Source organism: Felis catus, chromosome X, assembly GCF_018350175.1.
Source record: "Felis catus isolate Fca126 chromosome X, F.catus_Fca126_mat1.0, whole genome shotgun sequence".
Lineage (NCBI taxonomy): Eukaryota > Metazoa > Chordata > Mammalia > Carnivora > Felidae > Felis > Felis catus.
In genome coordinates this window covers 52,808,971-52,835,217 of record NC_058386.1, presented here as the reverse complement: position 1 = coordinate 52,835,217, position 26,247 = coordinate 52,808,971, and the positions used below count along the sequence as shown (strand labels likewise).

Here is a 26,247-nt window from a genome sequence, read left to right as displayed (position 1 = left end):
ATATTTTTTTGCCAAAAATTTGGAAATCATGCTGGTCTAACACCTAATTTTATGCATTGAGACACTGAGGCTGACAAAAAGAAAGGATTTGTCCAAGGGCACAAAACAAGTTAATAGTATATAGATCCAAGTTTCTTGCAACATCAGCATTATCTGAGTAATTGTTAGGAATGCAAATTATTGAACCCCATTACTGACCTGAATCAGAAAGGTTAAGGGTGGGCAGAAATCTGGCTTAACAATCACCATGTGATTCTGATGCATGCTGAAGTTTGAGATCACTGGAATAGAAAGGAAAAAAAAAAATCTGCCTAAAGACCTGGGTTCCAGGGAATTCCACCACTCATGGGAGCAACCTTGGGTAAATTATGCCAGCTTCTTCATCTGTAGGAGGGTAATATTTGCCTCACAGGCTTGTTGTAAGGATCAGAAAAAAGGTAATAGATATGAAGTTGCTCTTTAAAGTGTACCATGCTTTGTATGTGTGAGCCACGTGGGTTCATGCCAGGATTAGTGGACCTCGAACCCAGGACTCAGGTCTGTATAACTTAGGACAAAGTGATTTCCCCTGGGTTTCAAAGACTGACCTAAAGATGAGAAACAGATTATATGAGCTCATTTCTAGTTCAGGTCCAGAGTCAAAGGCCATTATTTGCTGGAGTCCTGAAACCTGGGATTTGTGAAGCCAGGTCTCTGGGAAGGGCTGCTTTAGATGATGGGATCAAAGTTTGAGTCAGGTGAGGGAAAGGGGTAAGGGAGGACCGGCCAGGAAGTAAGTGCTCTTGGACCTTTTCTTTCTGACTAGAGATCAGAGATGGATTAGAAAAAGGCTTTGGACTGTATACATTTAACTGGGGAACAAGGGAAGGAAATGTAGATTATACTGTTAATTCAACAACAGTAATTGAGAGTCACCCCTTCTGATAATTTATCGGTGATGAAGAACATAGTTTCTGTTTCTAAAGAACTGCCTTATTTGTAGAGGAGTCTGCATGCCAACATAATTATAAAAATGACAAGTGATAAGATAGAAGGATTGTTCAAGATCCCACTGGATAAGCACTAACAATGCTTGATGGAGGAGGTGGGACAGCTGAATAGAAGAGGTAACATTATCAGTGAGTCTTCAAAGGCAAATCAGAGTAGAAGTAAGGTAAAAATTTGGAAGGGATAAGAAAGAGTATGGCGTGTTGGGGCACCAGTGAAGAGTCCAGGATAATTGGAACATGATAGGTCCTGAGGCCAGAGAGGTGAGCTAGAGAAGGAAATGGTCAAACTAGTTATTTCCCACCTATTACTAGGGAGAGACATTGGATACTGAATTGCCACTTCTTGGAATTCTACCACTCCCCAAACACTCAGGCTGCCACTGCTCTCCAAGAAAGTCTTAATTTATTAACATATTCTGTAAGTGTGCCTCATTTCCTCATGTGAGTGCAAGTTCTAGAAGATAGGAACTGTACTCCTCCTCTGTCCTTCCCTAGCCCAGTATAGACCAGGTCACTATTTGGTTCTAAAAACGTAATACATGTATGCCTGAGAAATGTGAAAGGAGGCAGAAAAAAGATAAGGAGAGATGAACACTCTTAGTCCCAAAAAGATGATAAAAGAAATATTCTCAGATTTATGAATAGCCCCTTCGAAAGGCTTAGGCTGGGCTCTCCTGCAGCAACTGTGGTCATCTCTGCCTTTAGAATGGGACTGGCCTGGATTGTGCATAGGGTAGGGAGGTTGGGGTGAGGGTAGGAAACTCCTAAAAAGCCTGAGGGAAGAGCAGACACCACTGTAATAAAGGGCTCATTGGCCTGGGAGCAATGAAGCCTGTGGTTCCAGTAGTGGCTTTGCGATTAACTCCCTGTTCAGTCTTAGTCAAATCTCTTCAGTTCTTGCAGCCTCAGTTCCCACACCTATAACGTGATGGAGTTGATGCAGCTGAGCATTCCACCTGTGACTTCTCTGTAACGTATAGGGTGCCAGGCTGCTTCTAGCTCTGATATTTTAGCTAATGTCCAACAAAGTATTTCTGTGGCCCTGAGAATATTCAGAGGAGAAACTAAGCCTGGGCCGTGAGGCCTCCACTTAGTTCTGACCCATGAGTGGAGGCCTGGCCCCAGTCCAGCCCTGTGGGAAACACAAGATGATTAACACTTGGAGCTGTGTTAGTATACAAAGATAGAAGAAGGCATATGCTTATTGTGATAAAATTCAGATGAACTCATTCAGAGAGATCCCTCTCCTTACAGCTTATCTCAAGATGCAAGTTCCAAGGACAGAATTTTTTTTGTAGTTTCAAGTTTTTATTTAAATTCCCTAAGGATAGAAATTTAAGTTTAGAAGTGAACTAGAGTGTGTATAGGTAGGTGTAATATGGCTTTTGTTGTTGATGTTCTTAAAGAAACACAGGCATTAGTAGTTAGTAGACAAATAGTTTATGCAGAAAATAAGTGTGGTAACAGTTCATTGTTGTCAATGATACAGCATTTTCAATCATGATTATAGGTGAAACAAATTAAAACCTCGTTAAGGAGTATAGCACATTCATGCTAGTGAGAACATTGCAAAGCATTGCACCTGCATTATAGGGGTAGACAAAACTGGGGACAGGATATATTTCCACTTAACTCTGGTTGGCTTTGTGTATTTTGTCATTGAGACTTACATTATGTTTGGGTCAAACAAAAAACCCAAAGAGGTTTTATAAAAGTTTACAACCATTAAACAGTATTGTTTAATCCCACAAATGGATAAAGCAAAGTACTATAGCTCAGTGATATACAAACCAGGACTAGAAATAGTCAATCTGCCTATGTATATAGCTAGCTACAATATGATAGACATTGAATATGCTAAGTCTTTTCAAAGGCATCGACTACTTTAGGTAAGCCGTTTCCCAAAATGAACTGGTTTGGTTTCCGTTGAGAACTAACTGTAGTGCCACTTCAGTTTAAGACTATGCCCTCCTCAGTGTTAGACCTGAGGAGAAGAAAATTAGGGGAAGGCAGAGAAGGGTTAGGAGGAAACCTGAGCAGGGCTCTTTGGATAGCTTAACATTATTTTCCCTGTGCAGTGTCAGACCTGGGTCACAGAGTAAAAGTGTATTGAAATTGTTGGCCCTCAAAAAGGGCATTTATACAAAGTCCCACACTTACAGCATAGATAGAACAGTAACTAAGTGCCTCTCAAAATGAACTCTTCTGTGTTAGAAGAAAGCTCAGTGCCAAAGGTTAATGGTTATCAATGTTTGAATTACTGTATAAAGATAATTTGTTTTAAAATAGAAAAAAATGGGTATTCAAAGTGTTCTGAAAACTAGCAGTGTGTGTGTGTACTTTATATTTATATTATTAGAGGGAAAGTTTTATAGACCCTTTGCATAAGGTATCTGTCAGTCTCCCTTCCATACCTTGTACTTTAAGATAGAGTGCAATGGCTGTAATGTTACCTTTGAAAAGGCTCTGGTGCCTGGATTGACCATACCACTCCAGAATCACACTTCTTCAGATTGAAATAAAAATAACAACAAAATTACAAAAAAAGAATCACAAAATTTACAAAATCTAAGGTTTGAACAGGCACCGACTTGCTAGGAGTTCAGTAACTCAGTGAAAAAACTTAAAAGTACAAAGCACCTCTTGCAAAATACACTGTTCCTTGAAAACCACACAAAACACTGTGTAGTAACTCTGCTGAGTGGAGGTAAGTATTGTGAAGGACATATGCTTAACCCTAGGAAGGAAGCCTGACTTTATTATCAAGAGAGCTGAGGAAGTTCCAATTCTTCTTTGTATTTGTTGTTTTATAATTAAAGACAAAATGGAAAAGTCAAGAAGTATACAGACCTCAGTATAAAAAAAAGTTCTCTAATAACTTCACTAAAAACCACACTAGATTTATGCATTCAGAATTGTACAGCTCCATTTATAGATTCTTGCAGATTATTCACTAACACACTTTTTACACAAAATCCCTTTTGCAGGGACATATTAAATTTAATAAGCTAAAGAAAACTTATGCAACATAGTGCTTGAAACTGCACACATAATAGCTGTGTGCATAATAATAAAGAAACCTTGAAAAATAGTCTTTGTCTATAAGCTACTACTTGGAAATCGCTCCCTCATGACCAGGCTGCTTTCTTGTGACACACAGTGCCACAAACATTATGATGAAAAGTCAGTATCGAACTTAGTTTAATATGAGTTTTGTACATTTGTTTTTATACAATCAGGAAAAAAAGAGATACAATTTGTATCAACAAAATGTCATTTCTGGTTATTTGAGGCATTGCTTTTAGCCGCTTTGGTTCATAAACATTTTATGAGAAAAATGACAATTGCTTTTGGAAAATAAAAAATACATACACTGCCTTAAGTATTTCCTGTGTTGAGAGAAGGTTACAATGTTTTTGAGTACTAAACATGAACATGTTCAAGATAAATTGCAGCTGACAAGATTAATCTTGTGCTTCCCCGTAAATTGTGCAGCTAGTGGATACTTTAATCCTATTGATGATTTTGTTAGGAAGATGAACTAACTGGCAGAAAGGCAGTAGAGTCATCTAAGAGTGTCAAATACCCTGATTTAGACATGGGGCCAATTTAGAAGGTCCAAGAAGTTGAAGGAATGAAGTGGTATTTGTGTGAAATAGCAAGCACTTCAGTGGCAACTGTCACTCTCTATTTTCTACCTGACAGAAAATACTTTTACCACTCAAAATGCTGGGGAATGGGAAGACCAGAGAGGATAGGAGATGAATATGAAGTTGTGGTTAACTGAAGAGAAATGCTGGCTGAGGTGCAGTTTTGATCAACTAGAACAGTGACAGAAAACCAAAAAGCAGCATTCAAGCCATTATCAAACCACCAGAAACAACCCTGACTACGGCCTCACATGCGGAGTGCTTCATGGTAAGAAAATTTATAGGCAGTCACACCTTCTCATGAAGAAACAAAAGGCCAAAACCAGGCCACCTCAACTTTCATGAAAAAAAAAAAAAACAAACACATAGAAATTAGCAAATTCCAGCTCAAGAAATAGCAGGTCATGGTTCAAAATGTTGAAGTATGCAATGGATTTAAAAAGGGGTTCATTTAGTACTGCTTAAAAAAAACCCAAAAACAAGAAATGCAAGAGGCATTTAGCTACAAAGGTTTCCACCCTGAGAAAGATACTAGTTGTGCAAATGGTGCTGCTCAATCCAAAATCCTGTGTGTTTAGTGATGCATTTAAGAATTTTTAAGGGAAAGTGCATAACTGAACCAGCTATTAGCAAAGATGTAGCATCCCCTTTTGTAAGCTGCCTTTTTCCACTTAGAAAATCCCCTGGTTTTGTTTCCTAAAGAAATTCTGTTCCACTAATGATCCACCTTATTGCCCAAAGAGTGGACAGCAGAAGAAAGTGGATTACATGGCTGTGCACCGTCCTCCATTACATTTTATCCTGTGATGTTGAATACTGCATAGGTCATAAGTTTAAAGGGTATCCATTAGACCGTCCTTGAGTCCAGCTTTGTGTTCATCATTTAATGCTGCATGAGTTTGGCCATCTCTCCTTGGAAAAGGGAAGTGGAGTCTGGTAGTAAATCCCTTCATCCTTGTCAAACTCTTCTGTGCTTGTCTAGCACACACCTGCTATGCTTGTCCATCAGCTCCTCTGAAGAAGAAAGCTGTAATCTGATCCCAAATTTGCTAAAGTGAAGAGACTTAAAAGCTAAGAACTGTCAGTGTTGACAAGTAAAAAGTGCAAAGGAAATACAGTTAGTTTTCTCTGGTGCCTAAGAAAACAATATTCAAATATTGGCATGTAATTTCACTTTCAGAACTAGTTGAAACTATGAAATGTGACATAAAATCAAGTTAGATTCATGATCTATACAGCTGTAGACTAAGGACTGTGCAGAGCTTTTCTTCTCATTATCACTATATAAAAGGTTATATGGGGATACATAAACATCTCAAACTAAATACATACAGTTATGCATGCAATATAATTGCTAACAATAGGTTTCAAATATAGGTCTAGAGCTTTGATGTGACCCTATAGCTTGGTTAATAAAGATATTGAATGGTCAGATATTCATGCAATAAATTATGTATTTACTTTTTAAAAGCTTTAAATATCCTATTAAAAATCCCAAAAGGTAAATTCAATATATGATTTGATCCAGATGCTCTTGCTCTCTAAATTAGAAATATTATCAATACTTTGTAATATAGAATGTGCAACTAAGAAAACATTGATAATGAATCCTTTGGGAGTTTCTTGATTTTAGATCTCTCCTCATGAGTTTTGTCCTCCATTATCCGCATGGTGCCGAGCAAAAAAGCATGGGACTTGGAGTCAGAGGACTTGAGTGTGAATCCTGATTTGGTCACTTGCTAGCAGTGTGACCTTGGCAAGTAACTTAATCACAATGAGATTCAGTTTCCTTTTATAGAAAATAAGATTAGTAAAATTTACTTTACAGGGTTGTTTTGCGCTTCAAATGACAGAAACACTATAACTTGTAAAGCGCAACACAAAATTATTAGTTACTTTTATCTTAGCATTGATGCATTATTAGTATGAATATTTATATATGTATAAAGGAATAAGTCCTGTGTCATGTCAATGTGCAGCCCTAAGCTTAGAAACAATCAAGGCTGCCAGTTGCTGGGCATCTGCTGTGTGGGGATTCTTTTCCATCACTGCAAGGACGATGTTTGAAGGGAAAATATTGCAGAGGTTCTTATAAGTCTGATACTGGTGCTCTGGGATCATATGCTCCCTGGTATCATTGCACATTCCAACCCAAGGATTCCTCCAAAGCTGTTCCATCTTTTCAGGCATGCTCCGTACCATGACTGGCTCATAGCATGGTTGCATGAGGCTGTTACTCAAGGGATAGGAGTGATAGCCATAGGAGTCGGTTGTACAGGGTAATGGGTCCCAGCTGGCATGTTGTTCCCGGCACAGGGGAGGTCTTCTTTGCCTCATTGGGTTGCTTTCATAGAGGCGGGAGTCAGAAATACTGTCCATCCGAGTCATTACCAGAGCACGTCCTGGCTGGGGGGTTGCCCCAGGGTGGAGATTAGGAGGCATGGGGTAGTCTCCAGGACAGCTTGAACATGCTCCAGTTGCTGGGTGCTGGGCTTGTAGAACTAAGTGGGGAACTGACTGCTTGTGGGGGGCTTGCTTAGAATCCTCTGGGCCATAGCTCTGCACTCGTGTTAAGGCGTCATGGTAACCATGAGGAAAAGGCTGAAGACGGTTCTGAGATACTGAGCGATGCAGCTTTAAATTGCCTTCAGGATGGCCATCAGCTACAGCCAAATACAGGTTGTTGTAAGAGGAGTAGTTGTCGTTCCTGGTATGGCTCATACGATTGTCAGGACAGAGGTTGGGACTCCGGGCATACACCCCTCGGTCTACTTCAGCCATGTAGTACTCTCGATTATGCATGCTGTTGATGTTCAGTTTGGAGAAGTCGCCTAACATTGAATAGTAGCTGTGGTCCCCCAGGGACTCAAACTTTGAGTATTGGTCAGCATAGCTAATAGGTGTCCCATGGCTGTTGGTAACCAGGATTGGAGGGTACTGCATACTAGCCATGTGTTCCAGTGAGGCCTTCTGGTGGGGGAGATGAGAGGATCCTGGCACTGGGCTGCTGGCTGAACGAGTGTTGAGTGCACCCACCGCATGGCTTTTGGGGGGTGGGATTGTGGGGACACTTAGGGCAGTCACAAGTGAGGGGACAGAGCTGGCCTCAGGCTTACGGGCAATGGACAGCCATTCCTCAGGCTCCACAGCCATGGACCGGATGCTGGGATCCGATTGGCGCTTGGGGGCCACACGTTTGACTTCGGAGGTTATTTCACCTTTGGCATTAGACAGCCCTGTGCTACACTTGGCCAGGGTGCCTTCACTCACGGTTTTCACTGTGGACAGTTTGGCACTGATGCGGAGCTCATCAGCCACCGAACGCTGTGGTTGGTTGGCCCGCTCCGGATGGTAGTATTTGCACTTGTGGCCATAAGTGCATTTTTTGCCTGAAAAATAATGTCTTGGGGTAAGACTCTCTCTCATACTGGTGCAAATCTGTCAGAAACTGCTGTAATAAACTGGATACTCAGGTTAGAGTTTTACTATTTGGGTTTAAGAAGAAAGTTAACTGTCCATAAAGATGAGAGGCAGCACAACACCAAGGAGGCATCACACACTGTGAGGGAAGAAGGAAGAAGTGGAATCCTGGAGAGGAAACTGCAACGTAAAAGCTAAGAACTGAGCAGTTGAACAGCCTTCACTTTCTTGTAATTCACAACTTTGCCTAGGCATAACCTGCATGCTGAGGCAGTGTAGGGCAGCAGCAGGCAGCATAGTGCAGTGCAAAAAGCACAGGCTTGGAAGCCAGTCAGCCTGAGTTTCAATTTCAGCTATGTTGTTTACTAGACATGTGACCTTGGTAAGTGACTTTACTTTCTGAGCCTCATTTTAACTCTTCTGTAAAAGAAGTCCATAATTATGCCTGTATTATAAGGTCATTGTAAAAATTAAATGAAGCTAATGAACAAGAAAATACTGTATAATTTAAATAAATGTTAATTGAGAAAAAAAACCCCAAGATGTCACATAAACAAATGATTATCCAAAAAGAGTGAACATCCAAAGTAGCTTCAGACCAAGCAGCCCATGTTGCATTGTTAGGCTCACAAACTTTGTATCAGAAGGACTTGGCATAAGATCATGAAAGCACTCTAGACAATTATATTTTTAAAAACCAAATGAAAATGAAGTTTGGAAGAAAACTGGAAAATACAGATCTGAAGAAAAGGGTATTATTAGTTGACAGAGAGTGCAGTCACCTACTTGAGAGACACATCCTTTTTTGAGGCCAAATCCAATTTGGCATTGCCTTTTCTGCTTCCGTAGGCCATGTGAGTTTCTGCACTTCCCTGCCTCCAGCAACACTGCTCAGGATGGAGACAGCCAGAACACATGTATCATTTAAACAAGCGGCAACTAATTTTCCCTTCAATTCTAGTTACATGTTTCTCATGCAGTTTTTATGGATGTTTTTTTAAATGCCTGAGAATACTTAGACACAGACTTTAACTCACAGAACATAGACAATTTGCAATTTTCCATTTGAAAGGGAAACCTTTGAGATGTAAGTATTCACATAGTCCTTGTGTTTCTTTTAGTATAGAACTCAGTTATGCACATAGGTACTCACCATAAGGGCATGGTTGCTTCTTGTACTCTGGAACAACAGGTCTCTTTCTCAAGAAATTTTCAAGATTTGGGCCATGGCGTCCTAAAGGATCATCTGGAGGCATAAATCTAAAAGCAAACAAGCAAGAGATAAATATCTTCCTTTCTATCCCCATTACCCTTTTTTAGGAATTCAGATCTTCATTACTCCTTGCCTATACTGTTGTCATGGCCTTCTAATTGTCCTTTCTGCCTCAGGTCTATCTCCTGCTAAGCCAGCAGTTCTTCCCTTCATTCCCATGTGAACACACACACACACACACACACCAAAAATATGATTTTTTCCAGTGTATCATTCTTCTGTGGACTATACATTTCAACCATACGAGCATGAATGCTGATTCCCCCCACATGCAACCTACTTTCACATCTTTATAGCTTTATTCATGAAATTCTTTTTACCTGTAGTGCCCAGCAATCCTCTTTCTTCTGTATGTAAACTTCATCTCAAACGTTATGTCCTGTTTGAGGCTTTTTCCTATTATTTCATGTAGACAAAGCAATTTTAAAAACTCTAACCATACTACTTATCACAATATGTGTGGTTCTCTTTCGCTTCTCCACTACACTTTGAGCCTCTTAAGAGTGAGTCTTGTTTCCTATTCAGCCTCTTATCTCCATGGCAATTAGCATAATTCACAGTACACAGTAAATGTTCAGTAAATGTTTATTGAAATGAAAATCTATTCCTAGTGGAAACAGGGATTTAAGCGTTCAGTGCCTACTAAAAGAAACGTACTTATCATTCACAAAAGAATACATCAGCAACCGCTCCTCTATAAACTTCTTCCATTCTGGCTTTTCAACTTGAAGGTCTCGGTAGTTATCATTAGATACAATGATGCCGTCGGAATCAAAAGCCAATTTGACTATGAACCGGTCATCATAACAGACAACTCTCCTGCCCTGGACCCTTCGGGATGGTGTGAAGACAAGAATCTTTTCTTTCTCCAGTTTACGTAGAATCTCTTGATCTGTCAAAATATAGATTATATGCCACAGAGTAGAAACCATCTTTGAAAACTAGCAGCATTATCCTCATATTACAAATACAAAAGTTGGTACTAGATAGATGAGTGTTATTTGCTCTTAGAGAGAAAGTGGCCTTTATTCCTGGCTATGGCACCAATTTGGATTGTGACATTAAGCAAGTCACCTTCTCCTTTGGACTTCAGTTTCTAATAAAGTGAAGGAACTGAACTCAATGACATCTAAGTTTCAGAAACAACCATGAAGAGTGAGAAATAACACTGATATCCTAGCATTCCTTATGTTTGTTTTTTCTTTTGGCTGAAGCAGCAGCTTTTGACTGTTGAAGAAAACAGAGCAATATACTGAGGATGTGTCTGCCAGGAGGAGGGTAAAACATCACTCCTTGGGACTTACATTTTTCCCTTCTTCCTGAAGGAAAGCCACAACTAAGTGGAAACAAAGCTGTACCATGTTGAGTACTGACCCCCTTTCCTTTTGGTATCTTAATTGATGAGGAAAGAAAGCATACAGGCTGGGCTTGAGCAATGGCAGGGTCCACTCTCAGGCGGAGGTCGTGACCCTGTTCAGAAGCTGGCAGACAGTTCCACAACACAGTTCTAACAGCCATTCTGACATTCTTATTTGGCACATCATGCAAAAGCTGATACATAGAGGACTAGGGTCTATATGTTCTCAAATTCTATAAAGAGTTAGCTTCACACAGTGTAGGTGAATATAGCAATCCAACTAACATTAGGACCACATCCTGACTTTTGTGGACCTTAGTTTTCACTTTGTTTTCACTTTGAAATGTCCTTATTTCATAAAGAAATATTAAAAATTACACTTTACAACTGCTTTGGTATAAAAACAAATTGTCTAGATACATTATTATAAATTAATTGTTGTTATATTAAATGTTTCCTTCAATATTAAAAGAAAATAAAATTAAAACATATTTTTGTTAATTTTTTTCCAGTGTAGTCAACACACAATGTTATATTAATTTCAGGTGTACAATATAGTGATTCAATAATTCCATGCATCACCCAATGCACATCATGACAAGTGCACTCCTTAATCCGCATCACCTATTTACCCATCCACACCACACAATTCCCCTTTGGTAACCATCAGTGTTTTCTTTATAGATAGGAAATTTTTTTGGTTTGTCTATCTCTCTTTTTTAACTTTGCTCATTTGTTTTGTTTCTTAAATTCCACATATGAGTGAAATTGTATGGTATTTGTCTTTCTCTGATTGACTTAAATCGCTTAGCATTATACTGTCTAGCTCCATCCATGTCATTACAAATGGCAAGATTATATATATATAATCATATATACATATACACACACATATATACGTATATATATATATATACACACATATATACGTATATATGTATACGTATACATACATATACGTATACGTATATATACATATACATACATATACGTATATGTGTATATATGTATATGTATACATATATGTGTATATATGTATATGTATACATTTATGTGTATATATGTATATGTATACATTTATGTGTATATATGTATATGTGTATATATATACATATACGTATATATATACATATATATGTGTATATATACATATATACGTATATATGTGTATGTATATATATATACATATATATATATATATATATATACACACATAGAGAGAGAAAGAGAGAGGGACCACACAGGCAGAGGAGGGGCAGAGAGAGGGGGAAATCCCAAGCAGAGAGAAAATCCCAAGCAGGCTCTGCTCAGTGAGCACAGAGTCTGATCAATCCCAGGAACCATGAGACAATGACCTGAGCCGAAATTAAGAGTCAGAAGCTTAACCAACAAAGCCTCCCAGATGCCCCTAAGTTTTAAGTTTTTATTTAAGTTTTTATTTTTTAAGTTTAAGTTTTTATTTCAATTCCAGTTAGTTAACATATAGTGTTATATTACTTTCAAGTGTACTAGATTTCATTCTTTCTTATGGCTGAATAATATTCCATTGTATATATACACCACATTTTCTTTATCCATTCATCAATCTATAGACACTAAGGCTGCTTCCATATCTTGGCTACTATAAATAATGCTCCTATAAACATAGGAGTGTATGTGTCCCTTTGCATTATTTTTTTTTTGTATTTTTTTTAATAAATACCCAGTAGCACAATTACTGGATCATAGTGTAGTTCCATTTTTTACTGTTTGAGGAACTTCCATAATACTGTTTTCCACAGTGGCTGCATGAGTTTGCATTCCCACCAACAGCGCAAGAGGGTTCCTTTTTCCCCACACCTTGCCAATATTTATTTCTTGTGTTGTTGATTTTAGCCATTCTGATAGGTGTGAGGTGATATTTCATTTCAGTTTTGGTTTGCATTTCCCTTATGATCAGTGATATTGAGCATCTTTAATGTGTCTGTTGGTCATCGGTATGTCTTCTTTGGAGGAGAAATTTCTGTTCATTTCTTATGCCCAATTTTAATTGGACTGTTTGGGCTTGGGGTGTTGATTTGTGTAAGTTCTCTACATATTTTGGATGCTAGTCCTTTATTAAATATATCATTTGCAAATACTTTCTCCCATTCCTTAGGTTGTTTTGTTTATTGTTTTATTTTTGTTTATTGTTTCCTTTGCTGTGCAGAAGCTTATTATCTTGATGAAGTACCAATAGTTTATTTTCACTTTTATTTCCCTTTCTTCAGGAAACATATCTAGAAAAAAATGTTACTATTGATGCCAGAGATCTTACTGTCTTGTGTTCTCTGCTGGAATTTTTATGATGTCAGGTCTCTCATTTAGGTCTTTAATCCATTTTGAGCAGTTTCATTCTTTTGCAGTTTGCTGTGCAGTATTCCCAACACCATTTGTTGAAAAGACTGTCTTTTTCCAGTTGAATATTTTTTTCCTACTTTGCTAAAGAGTAATTGACCACATAATTGTGGGGTTATTTCTGGGGTTTCTATTCTGTTCCATTGATCTATGTGCCTATTTTTGTGCCAGTACCATATTGTTTTGTACACTACAGCTTTGAAATGTAACTTGAAAACCAGAATTGTGATGCATCCAATTTCTCTTTTATTTTTCAAGCCTAACATAGGGTTTGGACTCATGACCTTGAGATCAAGACCTAAGCTTAGATGAAGAGTCTGACACTTAATTCACTGAGTCACCCAACACCCTATACCACTTCTTTATCCATTCATCAGTCAATGGACATTTGGGCTCTTTCCATGATTTGGATATTCTAGGTAATGTTGCTATAAACAGCAGAGTGCACATATCCATTTAAATTAGTATTTTTGCATTCTTCTGGTAAATACCTAGTAGTGCAATTGCTGAATAGTAGAGAAGTTCTATTTTTAACTTTTTGAGAAACCTCCATACTGTTTTCCAGAGTGGCTGAACCAGTTTGTATTTCTGCCAACAGTGCAACAGACTTCCCCTTTCTAAACATCCTTGCCAACACATATTGCTTTTTGTGTTGTTGATTTTAGCCATTCTGACAGGTGTGAGGTGATATCTCATTGTAGTTTTGATTTGTATCAAAGATGCTGAACATCTTCTCATGTGTCTGTTAGCCATCTGTATGTATCCTTTGGAAAAAAATGTCTATTCATGTCTTCTGTCCATTTGTTAACTGGATTATTCGTTATTTGGGTATTGAGTTTTATAAATTCTTTATATATTTTGGATAGTAACTCATTATCACATGTGTCATTTACAAATATCTTCTCCCACTCAATTCTTTTAGTTTTGTTGATTGTTTCCTTTGCTGTATACAAGCTTTATATTTGATGAATCCCAATAGTTTATTTTTGCTTTTGTTTCCCTTGCTTCAGGAAACATATTTAGTAAGAAGTTGCTATGGTTGATGTCAAAGAGATTACTGCTTGTGTTCTCCTCTAGGATTTTGATCATTTCCTGTCTCATATTTAGGTCTTTCATCCATTTACAATTTACTTTTGTGTCTGGTGTAAGAACATGGTCCAGTTTCATTCTTTTGCATGTTGCTGTCCAGTTTTCCCAACACCATTTGTTGAAGAGACTGTGTGTTTTCCATTGGATATTCATTCGTGCTTGTTAAAGATTACTTGACCATATAGTTGTGGGTTCATTTCTAGGTTTTCTATTCTGTTCTATTGATCTATGTGTCTATTTTTGTGCCAGGGCCATACTGTTTTGATTACTACAGCTTTGTAATATAACTTGAAGTCTGGAATTGTGATGCCTCCAGCTTTGCTTTTCTTTTTTTTTTTTTGAGATTGCTTTGGCTATTTAGGATTTTTTGTGGTTTCATACGAATTTTATGATTGCTTCTTGTAGTTCTGTGAAAAATGTTGGTGGTATTTTGATAGGGATTACATTAAATGTATAGGTTGCTTTGAGTAATATAGGCTTTTTAACAATATTTGTTCCTCCAATCCATGTGCATGGAATATATTTCCATTTCTTTGTGTCACCTTCAGTTTCTTTCATCAATGCTTTATAGTTTTCAGAGTACAGGTCATTTGCCTAGGTTTTTGGTAAAATTGTAAATGGGATTGATTCCTTAATTTCTATTTGTGCTGCTTCATTATTGGTGTATAGAAATGCAACAGATTGCTATACATTGATTTTCTAACCTGCGATTTTACTTAAATTTTTTTTGTCAATTCTACACTTTTTTGGTGTAGTATTTCAGGTTTTCTATATAGGTTATCATGTCCCCTGCAAATAGTGAAAGTTTTACTTCTTCCTTGCCAGTTTGGATGCCTTTTATATCTTTTTGTTGTCTTATTAGTGAAGCTAGAACAGCCAATACTATGTTGAATAAAATTGATGAGTGTGGACATCCATGTCATGTTTCCTGACCATCCATCCCCATGGATAAAGATACTAGCCATGGGTTTATTATAGATGGCCTTTATTATGTTGAGGTATGTTTACTCTAAACTTACTTTGTTGAGGGTATTTTTTTAAATCATGAATGGATGTTGTACTTTGTCCAGTGCTTTTTCTGTGTCTACTGAAAACATCATATGGTTCTTATCCTTTCTTTTATTGATTGATGTATTACACTGATTGATAAGGAAGTAATGCACAATGCTTGAATCCAGGAACAAATGCCACTTGATCATGGTGAATAATTATTTTAATATATTGTTGAATTTGGTTTGCTAGCATTTTGTTGAGGATTTTTTGCATCTATGTTCATCAAATATATTGACCTGTAGTTATATTTTTAGTGGTATCTTTTTCTGGTTTTGATCACAGAACGCATTTGGAAGTATTAGTTACTTTTCTATTTTTTGTAATAGTTTCAGAAGAATAAGAATTAAGTCTTAAAATGGTTGGAGGAATTCACCTGTGAAGACACTTTTGTTTGTTGGGAGTTTTGTGATTACACATTCAATTTTTTTTGTTGGTTATCAGTCTGTTCAAATTTTCTATTTTTTTCTGTTTCAGCTTTGGTAGTTTATATGCTTCTAGGAATTTATCTATTTCTTCTAAGTTGTCCAATTTGTTGGAATATGGTTTTTTGTAATCTTCTTTTATACTCATTTGTATTTCTGTTGTGTTGGTTGGTATTTCTCCTCTCCAATTTGTGACTGTATTTATTTCAGTCATCTCTCTCTCTCTCTCTCTCTTTGATGAGTCTGGGCAGAGGTTTATCCACTTTATTGATCTTTTTCAAAAGTACAGCTTCTGGTTTCATTGATCTATTTTCTTAGTTTCTGTATTATTTATTTCTGTTATGATCAGAAATATGATTTATTTCCCTCTTTCTGCTGGTTTCATGCTTCCTTTATTGTTCTTTTTCTAGCCTCTTTAGGCACAAGGTTAAGTTGTTTCATATTGTTCTTGCATCTTGAGGTAGGCCTATATTGCTATGACTTGCCTCTTTGAACTCTTTTACTGCATCCCACTGGTTTTTGGTGGTTATAATTTTTATTTTTTTATCCTATCAATTCATATTTTATTTTATTTTATTTTTACTTTTTATTTAAATTTCAGTTTGTTTACAAACAGTATGATATTAGTTTCAGGTGTACAATTTAGTGCTTCAGCACTTGCATACATCACCTGGTGCTCATCACAAGTGCACTCCTAATATAAAGCAACTATTTAACACATCTTTCCATCCACTTCCACTCTGGTAGCCATAAGTTTATTCTCTATAGTTAAGAATCTGTTTCTTGGCTTGCCCCTCTCTTTTTTTTCCATTGATCATGTGTTTTGTTTCTTAAACACCACATATGAGTGAAATCATATGGTATTTGTCTTATTCTCACGAACCTATTTCACTTAGTATAGTACTCTCTAGCTCCATCCATGTAACTGCAAATAGCAACATTTCATGGTTTTTTATGGCTGTGTAATATTCCATTGCATATATATATATATATATATATATATATATATATACCACATCCTTATCCATTTATCAGTTGATGGACATTTGGACTATTTCCATAATTTTGCTATTTTAGTTAATGCTGCTATAAACATCAGGATGCATGTATCCTTTTGAATTAGTATATTTGTATTCTTTGGGTAAATACCTAGTGGTGCAATGCCTAGGATGATTCTATTTTTTAACTTTTTGAGGAACCTCCATTCAGTTTTCCAGAGTGGCTGCACCAGTTTGCATTCCCACCAACACTGTAAGAAGATTTCTCCACATCCTTGCTAACACCTGTTTTTTCTTCTGTTGTTGATTTTAGCCATTCTGACAGGTGTGAGGTGATGTCCCATTGTAGTTTGGATTTGCACTTCCTGATGATAAGTGATGTTGAGAATCTTTTTACATGTCTTTTGTTCCATGTATTTTTTTTTTTACTTCTTTTAATTCCTGGTTTCATTCATTACTTAGTAGCGTGTTTTTTAACCTCCATGTATTTGTACTCTTTTCAGATTTTTGTGTGTGATTGATTTCTAGTTTCATAGCTTTGTGGTCAGAAAAGATGCATGGTATTACTTTGCTCTTCTTGAACTTGTTGAGATTTGTTTTGTAGGTGAAAATGTGATCTATTCTGGAGAATGATCTGTGTGCACTTGAAATGAATGTGTATTCTGCTGCTTTCAGATGGAATGTTATGAATGTATCTGTCAAATCCAGTTGCCAGTGTCTCATTCAAAGCCATCATTTCCTTGTTGATTTTTTGTTTACACGATCTATCCATTGATGTAAATGGGGTGTTAAAGTCCCCTACTATTATTGCATTATTATAGATTAGTTTATTTATGTTCATTATTAACTGTTTTATGTACTTGGAGACTCCTATGTTGAGTGTGTGTGTATACATACATATATATATTTCAATCAATTGTTATATCTTCTTGTGGGATTGTCCACTTTATTATTATATACTGCCCTTCTTTGCCTCTTGTTACAGTTTTTATTTTAACTTGTTTGTAAATGTTTGTTTATTTTTGAAAGAGAGAGAGAGTGAGCAGGCGAGGGACAGAGAGAGAGAGACACACACAGAAACTAAAGCAGGCTCCAGGTTCTGACCTATCAGCACAAATCCCGATGTGGGGCTTAAACCCACAAACCATGAGATTATGACCTGAGCCGAAGTCAGATGCTTAACTGACTGAGCCACCCAGGAGCTCTCACAGTTTTTTATTTTAAACTCTATTTTGACTTACATTAGTCTTGCTACCCTGGCTTTTTTTTTTTTTTGACATCCATTTGCATGATACATGTTTCTCCTTCCCCTCATTTTCAATCTGCAGGTGCTTTTTTAAATTTTTTTTTAACGTTTATTTCTTTTTGAGACAGAGAGAGACAGAGCATGAATGGGGGGAGGGTCAGAGAGAGAGGGAGACACAGAATCAGAAGCAGGCTCCAGGTTCTGAGCTGTCAGCACAGAGCCCGATGCGGGGCTCAAACTCACGGACCGCGCGATCACGACCTGAGCCAAAGTCGGATGCTTAACCAACTGAGCCACCCAGGCGCCCCTCTGCAGGTGCTTTTTAAGTCTAAAATGAATCTCTTGTAGGCAGCATATAGATGGGTCTTGTTTTCTTTATCCATTCTGCCACCCTATATATATTTTTTTTGATTGGAGCATTTAGTCCATTTACATTTAAAGTAATTATTGATAGATATGTATTTATTGCCATTTTGTTACTTGTTTTGTTTTTTTCCTGACTATTTTCTGTGATCCTTTTTCTTTTTCATGTTTTGCTGATTTTCTTTAGTGATATATTTGGATTCTTTCTCTTAATTCTTTGCATATTTATTAGTGTTTTTTGATATATCGTTACCATTGGGTTTGTATATGCCCTCGTCTTCATAAAGCTGTCTATATTAAGTTGGTGGGCATTTATGTTTGAATTCATTCTTTCTCCTCTCCTTCCCATGTTTTAGGTATGTATCATTATATTTTATATATCATTTTATTTTGTGAGTTCCTTGACCTATTTTTTAAAGAAATGTTTATTTTTACTGCTTCTTCATTTTTTTATCTTTATACTGTCATTTTGTGTGTGTCCTTCCCATTCAAAGTACCCTTTAATATTTCTTGAAGGACTGGTTTAATGGTCACAAACTCCTTAGTTTTGGTTTATCTGGGAAACTCTTGATCTCTCCTTCTATTTTGAATGATTGCCTTGCTTGATAGAGTATTTTTGGCTGCAGATTTTTTTCCCATCAGCACTTTGAATATATCATGCTACCCCCTTCTGTCTTGCCAAGTTTCTGTTAAAAAATCTCCTGCTGGCCTTATGGCTTTTCCTTGTAATATACTGACTTCATTTGTCTTGACAATTTTAGGATTTTTTTTTGTTTATCATTATATTTTGCAAACAATATGTCTTAGTGTGTGTCTGCTTTTGTTGATTTTGATGGGAGTTCTCTGTGCATCTTGGATCTAGATATCTGCTTTCTTCACCAGTTTAGGCAAGTTTTCAGCTATTTTTTCTTGAAATAAATTTTCTGCCCCCTTTTCTCTCTCCTTCTTCTTCTTCTGGGACTCCTATAATACAAATATTATTACATCTGGTGGAATCACTGAGTTCCCTAAGTCTATTCTCATTTTGTGTAATTGTTTTTTCTCTTTTGTTCAACTTAATTAGTTTCCATTACTTTTTCTTGTAGGTCACTAATTTGTTCCTCTGCTTCTTTCATCTTGCCATTCTTTCCATCAGGCTGATTTCTCATTTTGTTTATTGAGCCCTTTATCACTGCTATGTTATTCCTTATCTCTGTGTTAAGGATCTCACTCATGTTTTCCACTCTTTTCTCAAATCCAGTAAGTATCCTTATGAGCATTATTTTAAATTCTCCATCAGGTATGTTACATATGTCTGTTCCTTTTAGATTTCTGGCGGTCGCCATGTCCTGCTGTTTCATTTGGGATAAATTTCTCTGTCTCCTCATTTTGTCTGTCTCTCTGTGTCTGTTTTTGTGTGTTAAGAAAGTCATCAATGTCTTGTGCTCTTGAAAGTAGTGACTTTTGGGGACGCCTGGGTGGCTCAGTCGGTTAAGCTTCCGACTTCGGCTCAGGTCATGATCTCGTGGTTCGTGAGTTCAAGCCCCGTGTCGGGCTCTGTGCTGACAGCTCAGAGCCTGGAGCCTGTTTCAGATTCTGTGTCTTCCTCTCTCTCTCTGACCCTCTCCGTTCATGCTCTCTCTCTGTCTCAAAAATAAATAAACGTTTAAAAAAAAAAAAAGAAAGTAGTGACTTTTTGAAGAGGAGATCCTGGAGTGCCCTGCAGTGCAGTGTCCCCTGTTCACCAGAGCTTGGCACTTTAGGAGAGTAACCTGTATGTGTTGTGTATGCCTTACTCTTGTGTCTGGGTCAACTTTTCTTTTCAGTGCAGTTGTCTGCACTGGTTCTCTCAGTTGTGGGCTGCGTTTGCTCTCTGTAATATTAATGGGATCCAGGCAGGCCATTTCTGAGATGGCATCCCTACTAGGGAAATTGAGAATGTGGAGCAGTGTTAGCAAATTTTGCAGTGGGACTCTAGTTTTTTGCTGGATACTCCGGAGCACCGCAGCACCTGAAGGCTGCATGTGGGATTGTCTGGGGTGTGATACCGACTGTACCACATGACAACTGCAGGCACAGCTGGGCACAGTGTGTGATGGTGGCTGGCGTCACATGGCTAGGTGCAGCAAGTCAACTGATTGTGGGAGACTTCAGCAGGTATGCCCCCAGTGTCTGCATATGATACACATCACTAGCTGTGTCCCAAGTGTCTGGATGTGGCATGGGACAATAGCTGGTGGTGCATGGCTGGGTGCTTCACTGTGGCTTGGTAGGGTGCGTGGTGGCAACTGTCCACCTGGTAGTTGGGCAGGGTACACATACAGCTTTAACAAAATTTACCCTGAACTCTGGGTCAAAGATGCAGGTGCCTGTGTAGCCCCATGTCCCACAAGTAGTACTGTGTTTATTCTGGGGGTTCGGGGAGGAAAATGGTGACTCCCATCTCTCTTGTTACCAGAGAAGTTCCCCAACATGCTCCAAAATCAGTATAAACATATCTTCCTCTTGTTTTGTAAGCTCTTGTTTCTATGTTTCCTGTTCATGGGCTGTTTTCTCTTTTAGGGTGGGGACTAGGGTACCACTTTCCCTCTCAGTTAGCCTATTGCTGAGTCAGCTGACTTTAAACATTAGGCTCCATGTGCTGCTGGTTATACAAACTTACAGAATTCAGCCCCTCTGATATTTAAGGCTAGATGTTATTGTAATTTATCTTCCCTGTGGGTTCCCTGGTGCTTTCCCCTCTCTGCAAGCACAGTTCCCTCCTTCCTGCAGGCTGCTCCCAACTAAGGTACCATTTCTGCCCTTCCTAACCTCTCTAATGTGTCTCCTGTAAATTTAGCTGTGGACATTGTTCTGCCAGTCTTTGTATCACTCTCTCGTTTATTGACATAGTTATGAGTGATATCTAGTTGCAAATGAGGGATGGCATGAGCTCAGGGTCTTTCTACTCTGCCATCTTACCTGTGCTTCAAATTAAAACACTAAAAGTATCATGGGTCCTCGACACTGGGCCTTCTGTGCCTCATGGCTAATTTGGCTCTGACTGTTCTCTCTATATATTTTACCCTGTAATTTGCAAATCTCACAATCACTTCTTTGGTACAGCATGTGATTCATACCCTACTATGGTTTCTTCAGTTCTTTGGAAAATTCAGTCACTCACACATAACCATGTTCACCTTTCTTTAGTCTGAAGTCTATGGTCAAGTAGAAAAGCACTTTTTTTTTAATACTGTATGCTTTATTCCTTACTGAATTCAAGTTGTCTCAATTTAACTGCCATACGCAACAAAGCAATAACAGTTTTATTTGGATCAGGAAAAAATATGTTTAAAAATATACTTAATATGAGGCTTTCCCCATCGCTCAATAACAGCTGTATTGAGGTCAGATCAATTGGAACACCCAGAAAATCAATTCTGCAGAATGGCAGATGGAGCTCCACAGTTGGAGGGGGATAGCATAGCAGATGCAAGGTGTGTGGAACTGATTTGGGGGATAGAATAATGGTGCTGCAGAGGGGAGGGAACTTTTTCCTTGTAGAGACAAAAAGGAGAGAAAGAGAGAGGGGTTGAGAAAGTGTGGCATTGAGTTTGCACAAGAGGAAACCCTCTCTAGACCATTCACTGCGGAGTGAGAAGTACTGAGTGTCCCAGATTGGTTTTGTTTGTTTGTTTGTTTTGTTTTTGTTTTTGTTTTTTGAAAACAGCATTTGGAGCTCAAACTCTGAGGTTTTGGAAGAGCACAAATTTCTCCAGAGCTGAGCTGTGGTGCATACTCCTGGAGAGGAGGGAGCTGGGCCTAGTGGGCGTAGCATGGTGTTGGTATCTCCAGGGCTCATTGTGAGAGAACACTCCCCTTCCTTGAGTACTTTTGAAAGAGGGTATATTGCCTCCCCAAAGACAAAAGACCCTGTAAGCATCAGCAAAAGGCCTTTTATTAGCAAGAGAAAGAAGGACACCCAGAGGGAATATAACCTTTGCTGCTTTTGTCGGTTCTGCACCATAGACTGTGCACACTGTGCAAGCATGAGACTGTTTTTCATGGACAAAGGACTTCAGACACAGCGTGGAGAGGCTGTACTCTGGAGGAGGGTGGCAGATCCACATGGTGCCTGGTCCCTTAAGACTTCAGGTTTTGAATCCCAGTGATGTGTGCCAAAGAAAAAATGCAGCAGAGTTGTGGTGCAGGGCCAGCTGACTGCCTTCGCTATTCTGTGAGGACTTCCTGAAGAGGGGGGTGGGTGAGGTCCCCTGTCCCATGACAAAAGATTAGGGTAGCATAATTTTCTCCCCAACACCAACACAGTGGGATTTCAGAGAGCAACAAAGCAGGCCCAGTTGGAGGCAAGACCCATTTACACAAAACCCCACCCCCCTTATGCCTGGCAACTGCCTATTTATGGGGAAAGACTGACTCTGAGCCAATGAAGCAGACCTCTTCTCCAGAAGACCAGCACAAACAGCACTGCACATGCACCAAATATACTCAAAATCGAATATTTAAAAAAAAAAAAAAACTGAAGTTCTGGTGGGAATAAGACCAGGCTTAGTTTTGTTGTTATTGTTATTGTTGTTGTTTTGTTTTGTTTTGGTTTCTTCTTTCCCCTTTTTTCTTTTGGAATCAGGCTCCTAGGTTTTTTTGTTTGTTTGTTTGTTTGTTTTCATTTTCTCTGGTTTCGGATCAGGCTTTTTTATTCTTGTCTTTGTTTCTCTTTTATTTTTTTCTAATTTTTCATTCTTTTTGCTGGAATCAGCCCTATAGATTTGGATACTATGGGGTTTTTTTTGTTTCCTTTCTTTTTATCTTTTCTGGGGGTCATGTTTTGTTTTCTCTTGTTTCCTTTTATCCCAGGCTTATTTTAATAAACAAATCAAAGCACACCTAGTTAAAGGTCCAAACACAACCCAATGCAACCAAGGAGGAGTCTGTATAGGGCTGACCAGTGGGAAGAGCAGCCAAAACACAATAGCAGAATGCACACAGCACACACCAGAAACACTACCTGAGATGCCAGGCCCTGGACAGTATGTGGCCTTTTTTAATATAGTAGTACTCACAGGTGCAGTAAGCATAACAAGCCTTTAAAACATGCAAAGGCAGAAACTTAGCAAAAATTGCAAGACAGGAATTTTCCCCAAAAAGAAACGTCAAGAAGAAATTACAGCCAAGGACTTGCTCAAAACTGATATAAGCAAAATATCTGAACAAGAGTTTAGAACAACAGTCATAAGACTACTAGCTGGGCTTGAAAAAAAGAAACAAAAACAAAAACAGAGAAGACACCACACAAACCCTTGCTGCAGAGATCAAAGACCTAAAAACCAGTCAGGTTGAAATACAACATGATATAACTAAGATGCAAAACCAACTGCATACAGTCACAACAAGGATTGAAGAAGCAGAGGAGTGAATAGGTAATATAGAAGATAAAATTATGGGAAAAATGAAGCTGAAAAGAAGAGACAGTTGAAAGTATTAGATCACAAGGAGAGACTTAGAGAACATAGTGATTCCATAACATGAAACAATATATGTATCATAGGGAGTCCCAGAAGAAGAAGAATGGGGAAAAGGGGAAGAAGATTTATTTGAACAAATTATAGCTGAAAACTTAACCTAAGTGGGGAAGTAAACAGGCATCCAAGTCCAAGAGGCACAGAGAACACCCCTCAAAATCAACAAAAACAGGTGAACAACATGAGATAACATAGTGACATGTGCAAAAAACAAAGATAAAGAGAAAATTCTGAAAGCAGCTAGGGACTAAAGGTCATTAGCTTACAAGGGTAAACACATAAGGTTAGCAGCAGATATGTCCACTGAAAATTGGCAGGTCAGATGATAGAGGAAGAAAATATTCAATGGTCTGAATGGTAAAAATATGCAGCCAAGAATTTTTTATCCAGCAAGGCTGTCATTCAGAGTACAAGGAAAGATAAAGATTTTCCCAAACAAAAACTAAAGGAGTTTAAAGGAATTTGTGACCACTAAACCAGCCCTGCAAGAAATTTTAAGGGGGACTCTGAGTGGAGAAAAAGAAGAACAAAGCAACAAAGACTACAAAGGACCAGAGAACATCACCAGAAACACCAGCTTTACACAAAATATAATGGCACTAAATTTGTATGTTTCAATAATCACTCTGAATGTAAATGAACTAAATACTCCAATCAAAAGACATAGAGTATTAGAATGGATTAAAACACACACACACACACACACACACACACACACACACACACAAGATCCATCTATTTGCTGACTACAAGAGACTCATTGTAGACCTAAACACAACTGCATATTGAATATGAGGGCATGGAAAACCATCTATCTTGCTAATGGAGTTCAAAAGAAAGCCATAGTAGCCATACTTATATAAGACAAATTAGATTTTAAAACAAAGACTGTAACAAGAGATGAAGAGGGCATTATAGCATAATTAAGGGGTTAATCCCTTAAGAAGAGCTAAAAATTGTAAATATTTATGCCCCTCAACATGGAAGGACCCAAAAATATATATCAAATAATAACAAACATAACAAAACTCATTGATAATAATACCATAAAGATAGGGGACTTTAATACCCCACTTAGAACAATGGACAGATCATCTAAGCAGAAAATTAAAAAAAAGGAAAATAAGGAAATGATGGCTTTGAATGATGACCTGGACCAGATGGACTTAACACGTATATTCAGAATGATTCATCCTAAAGCAGCTTAATACACATTCTTCTTGAGTGCACATGGAACATTCTCCAGAATAGATTACATACTGGGTCACAAATCAGCCTTCAACAGGTACAAAAAGTTCAAGAACAAAACATGCATAATTTCTTTTTTCTTTTTTTTAATATAATTTATTGTAAAATTGGTTTCCATACAACACCCAGTGCTCATCCCAACCAGTGCCCTCCTCTCTGCCCATCACCCACTTTCCTCTCTCCCCCAACCCCCATCTACCCTTAGTTTGTTCTCAGTCCTAAAGAGTCTCTTATGGTTTGCCTCCCTCCCACTCTGTAACTTTTTTTTACCCTTCCTCCCCCCCATAGTCTTAACATATGAGTGAAAATATATGGTATCTGTCTTTCTCTGCCTGGCTTGTTTCATTTAGCATAATACACCCTAGCTCCATCCACGTTGCTGCAAATGGCCAGATTTCATCTTTTCTCGTTGCCAAGTAGTATTCCATTGTATATATGTAAACCACATCTTCTTTATTCATTCGTCAATTGATGGACATTTAGGCTCTTTCCATAAACTGGCTATTGTTCAAAGTGCTGCTATAAACATTGGGGTACATGTGCCCCTATGCATCAGCACTCCTGATGGGTAGATTCTTAGCAGTGCTATTGCTGGGTCATAGGGTAGTTCTATTTTTAATTTTTTTGAGGAACCTCCACACTGTTTTCCAGAGCAGCTGCACCAGTTTGCATTCCCACCAGCAGTGCAACGGGTTCCCATTTCTCCATATCCTTGCCAGCATCTGTAGTCTGCTGATTTGTTCATTTTAGCTACTCTGACAGGAGTGAGGTGATATCTCATTGTAGTTTTGATTTGTATTTCCTTGATGAGGAGTGACGTTGAGCATCTTTTCATGTGTCTGTTGGCCACCTGGATAGCTTCTTTGGAAAAGTGTCTATTCATGTCTTCTGCCTATTTCTTCACTGGATTGTTTGTTTTTCAGGTGTGGAGTTTGGTGAGTTCTTTATAGGTTTTGGATACTAGCCCTTTATCCGACATGTCATTTGCAAATATCTTTTCCCATTCCATTGGTTGCCTTTTAGTTTTGTTGATTGTTTCCTTTGCGGTGCAGAAGCTTTTTATCTTGATGGCGTCCCAATAGTTCATTTTTGCTTTTAATTCCCTTGCCTTTGGGGATGTGTCGAGTAAGAAATTGCTGCAGATGAGGTCAGAGAGGTCTTTTCCTGCTTTCTCTTCTAGGGTTTTGATGGTTTCCTGTCTCACATTCAGGTCCTTCATCCATTTTGAGTTTATTTTTGTGTATGGTGTAAGAAAGTGGTCTAGT

The 26,247-nt window shown here is 38.1% G+C and overlaps 1 protein-coding gene across 1 annotated transcript in view; it reads right to left on the bottom strand.

Moving 5' to 3' along the window:
- Positions 1 to 4,064: 4,064 nt before the first annotated feature.
- Positions 4,065 to 26,247, bottom strand: part of ZC3H12B (zinc finger CCCH-type containing 12B) — a 482,912-nt gene continuing 460,729 nt past the window's right edge. Inside the window, exons 4-6 of the mRNA XM_011291778.4 lie at positions 9,990 to 10,224; positions 9,213 to 9,319; positions 4,065 to 8,028 (exon numbers count right to left, since the gene is read on the bottom strand). Coding sequence (XP_011290080.1) covers positions 6,608 to 8,028; positions 9,213 to 9,319; positions 9,990 to 10,224 — 1,763 coding nt within the window. The 3' untranslated portion in view covers positions 4,065 to 6,607. The remainder of the gene's footprint in view (positions 8,029 to 9,212; positions 9,320 to 9,989; positions 10,225 to 26,247) is intronic.